Source organism: Entamoeba nuttalli, assembly GCF_000257125.1.
Source record: "Entamoeba nuttalli P19 unplaced genomic scaffold asmbl_5137, whole genome shotgun sequence".
Lineage (NCBI taxonomy): Eukaryota > Evosea > Mastigamoebida > Endamoebidae > Entamoeba > Entamoeba nuttalli.
This window is the reverse complement of record NW_008577263.1, coordinates 1-2,833: the sequence shown is the minus strand read 5'-3', so window position 1 is coordinate 2,833 and position 2,833 is coordinate 1. Positions and strand designations below refer to the sequence as shown.

The following is a 2,833-nucleotide window of genomic DNA, read 5'->3' as shown; positions in this document are numbered from 1 at the left end:
CATCATCATCTTCTTCTTCACTATTAGTACTGTCATCATTTAGTCCTTCTTCTTCTTTCCAAGAGAAAGAAATTCTACCAAGACCAGTGTTGGTATTGCTATGAGCGCCAACAAAGACATAGACAGACTCACCTTTTTTCATTGGATAAGAAACAATAGTTCCTTTTCGACCAACAGGAGAAGTGGTATAATCTCCAAAGGCAACACATTCTTTTGGCCATGACTCTTCTAAGTTAGTAGTACATTCTTTATACATATCAATATGGGAATAGAATGTTGATGAGTCATCAGTTAATGCCTGAAGAGTTTTATCTTCTGGAGCTGTGATATGATACCATACACCTTTTATTCCATCTTCAGTTGATCCACAAATTCTTCGTGATGAAGTAGAGAACATTGTATTGAAATATTTGATTGCTGGGACATGAATTTCTTCAGCGTTAGAACACATTGAATTCTTTGGTCTAACATTTTGTTCATAAATACTAACTCTAGTAAATGCTTTTTGAGCATTGACATCTTTTGCATGGAAAAGAATTGAAGTATTAATAGCAGGAATAGTTTTATATAATTCTAATTGGATTGTACTTCCAAACCCACATGTTGATTCAGTGTCTGGAGAGAAACATGTCCAATATGGATAATAATAGTCACCAGATGCAGTAACACCAATATTTGAATTAGTTTCCTCACCACAGGATGTAGCAACATAAGTAATGCCACCATATGTTTTAATTCCATACCAAATACCAATTGATTCTTTTTCTTGATCACAACTCCATTTAGAACGTGCTCCACCAAGTAAAGCAACTCCAGTATATGGAAGACTATCAATCATGATTCTTTTTTCAATTGAAGAACCTCTAGTTTCAATTCCATAAGAAGCATAAAACAAAAAAGCACCATAGTCAGGTAAGTCATTAACTTCATTAATAGTTTTATGTGCTGTAGCAAAATTGTACTTACTTTCTCCTTTATTAATTGTAAATGAATATAATCCTGTAAATGAATTACATTGTGTTGGTTCTTCACAGAGATCTTTCACTTCTAAATAACTAGTATATTTATTTACATTAGTTGGAATAACACCTACTACAACATTTGTTTTTTGTTGAAGACTCTCAATCTTATACCAAGCACCTTGCCTTATAACTGGACCTAAACATCCTGTTGTAGTTGGAATTCTATTTGATGCAATAACATTTGAAGAAAAAATATCTCCTTTATTTCTAAGTAAAACTGAATGAGCATTAGAGCATTGGAAATTACTAACATCATCTACTCTTAAAATATTCAAAACAACAGTTGCATTTTCATCAATTGATGATGCTCTAATATAATAATGATGATTCTTTTCTAGCTTCATAACAATATATGAATTTATCCCACATTTTCTATATCCACCTGAATAACAAACATTACAATCATCAACATAAACTTCTATATCAGTATGTTTATTTATTGAAGCACAGGTATGAATTGCATACATATTATCATCTCCTTGAACTGATGTATAAAATCCATAATTATTTTTACCACATCCTGTTTTGTCTTTATTTAATCCTGCAACTTCAACTTCAAGAATAGCTGGGAATGAAGTAATTGCATATGAACGAGAACATGTTGATGCATCAGCCTCATATGAGAAATATGTTTGAATAGTTCCAGGTTCTGGATTATAAATATCATGTTGTTTAAAACCAACAAAAACAAAATATTTGTTTCCAACTACAACATTATATGCAAGTCTTGATTTTATTCCACAATTCTTACTCACTTGAATTAATGGTTCATCCCCTTTACAATTACCTGTAATATTTGCTCCTTCAACAGAAAGTATAGAAATAGAAGTACTAACAGTAGTAAATTTGTTGCATGTATTAATATAAACTTTATCTTTCTTTGCTGTAAATTGATACCAAAAGCCATGACCAAATTTATAAGAATCTGGTTTAGTATGATTTGTATCAATGTCTTGAGTAATAGTAGTTGGAAGTGCTAATTTAATAGCAGTTTGACAATATGAATTATTTGGTTTTGTTTCCTTATTAACAGTTAATCTAAATGCACCAGTTTCATTCTTTGTAACACCAGTAACCATTACAAAGACTTCTTGGTTTTTAAGAACATTAAATCTAACTTTTGATCTATGTCCTTCACATACATTTTGAGAAATATCTTCTGCTCCAATACATTCTGTAGTAACATCATTCTCACATTTTGTTCCAACAATAATTCTTGGTGCAATAACTGTTTCTGGATAACAAGTACTTGCAATATATGATGCATCAGAATCACTAGTAAATTTAAAGACATAAGCATTTTGATTAACATTACCAGATGAATAACAATTCCATGTAGATGGATTATTATCTGTTAATGTAAATGTTCCTGAATCATATACATCAAAATATGGAGTAATAGAAATAGCTGTTGAGCATTTATTTTGAGCAAAGGATATTGCAACGAGACTAAGAAGAATAAACATTATTTAATGAATGAATCACTTTCAGTTGTCTTTAAATCGTCTACAACTTTTCCACCGAAATATTGTATTGAAAATATTGCATTGAAAAAGAAATTTAAAACAGAAATTTCAATAGTAGATTCTTTGATTTTAATTAAATCTTTTTTCTTACAGTATTGAAAAGAAATGTCATTTTAATGAATCAAACTATTAAAAACTAACATTTTTAACATTTTTTCCCTTTTTGTGAAATTTCAAGAGAATAATTAAGAGATTTCTAAAAATACTAATAACATTTTTTATTAAAAATTGTTATTTAATTAGAAATGGAAAGTGAAAAACAAAAAACTTGTAATGAAAAAAAAT

At 29.5% G+C, this 2,833-nt stretch overlaps 1 protein-coding gene across 1 annotated transcript; it reads right to left on the bottom strand.

Annotated features, from left to right (window-relative positions):
- Positions 1-17: 17 nt before the first annotated feature.
- Positions 18-2,488, bottom strand: ENU1_121150 (hypothetical protein; the record flags this gene model as incomplete). Its single annotated transcript, XM_008859828.1, has 2 exons — positions 18-20; positions 119-2,488. The coding sequence occupies 2 exons, from the start codon at positions 2,486-2,488 to the stop codon at positions 18-20; spliced, it is 2,373 nt and encodes a 790-aa protein (XP_008858050.1).
- Between the last annotated feature and the right edge of the window lie 345 nt (positions 2,489-2,833).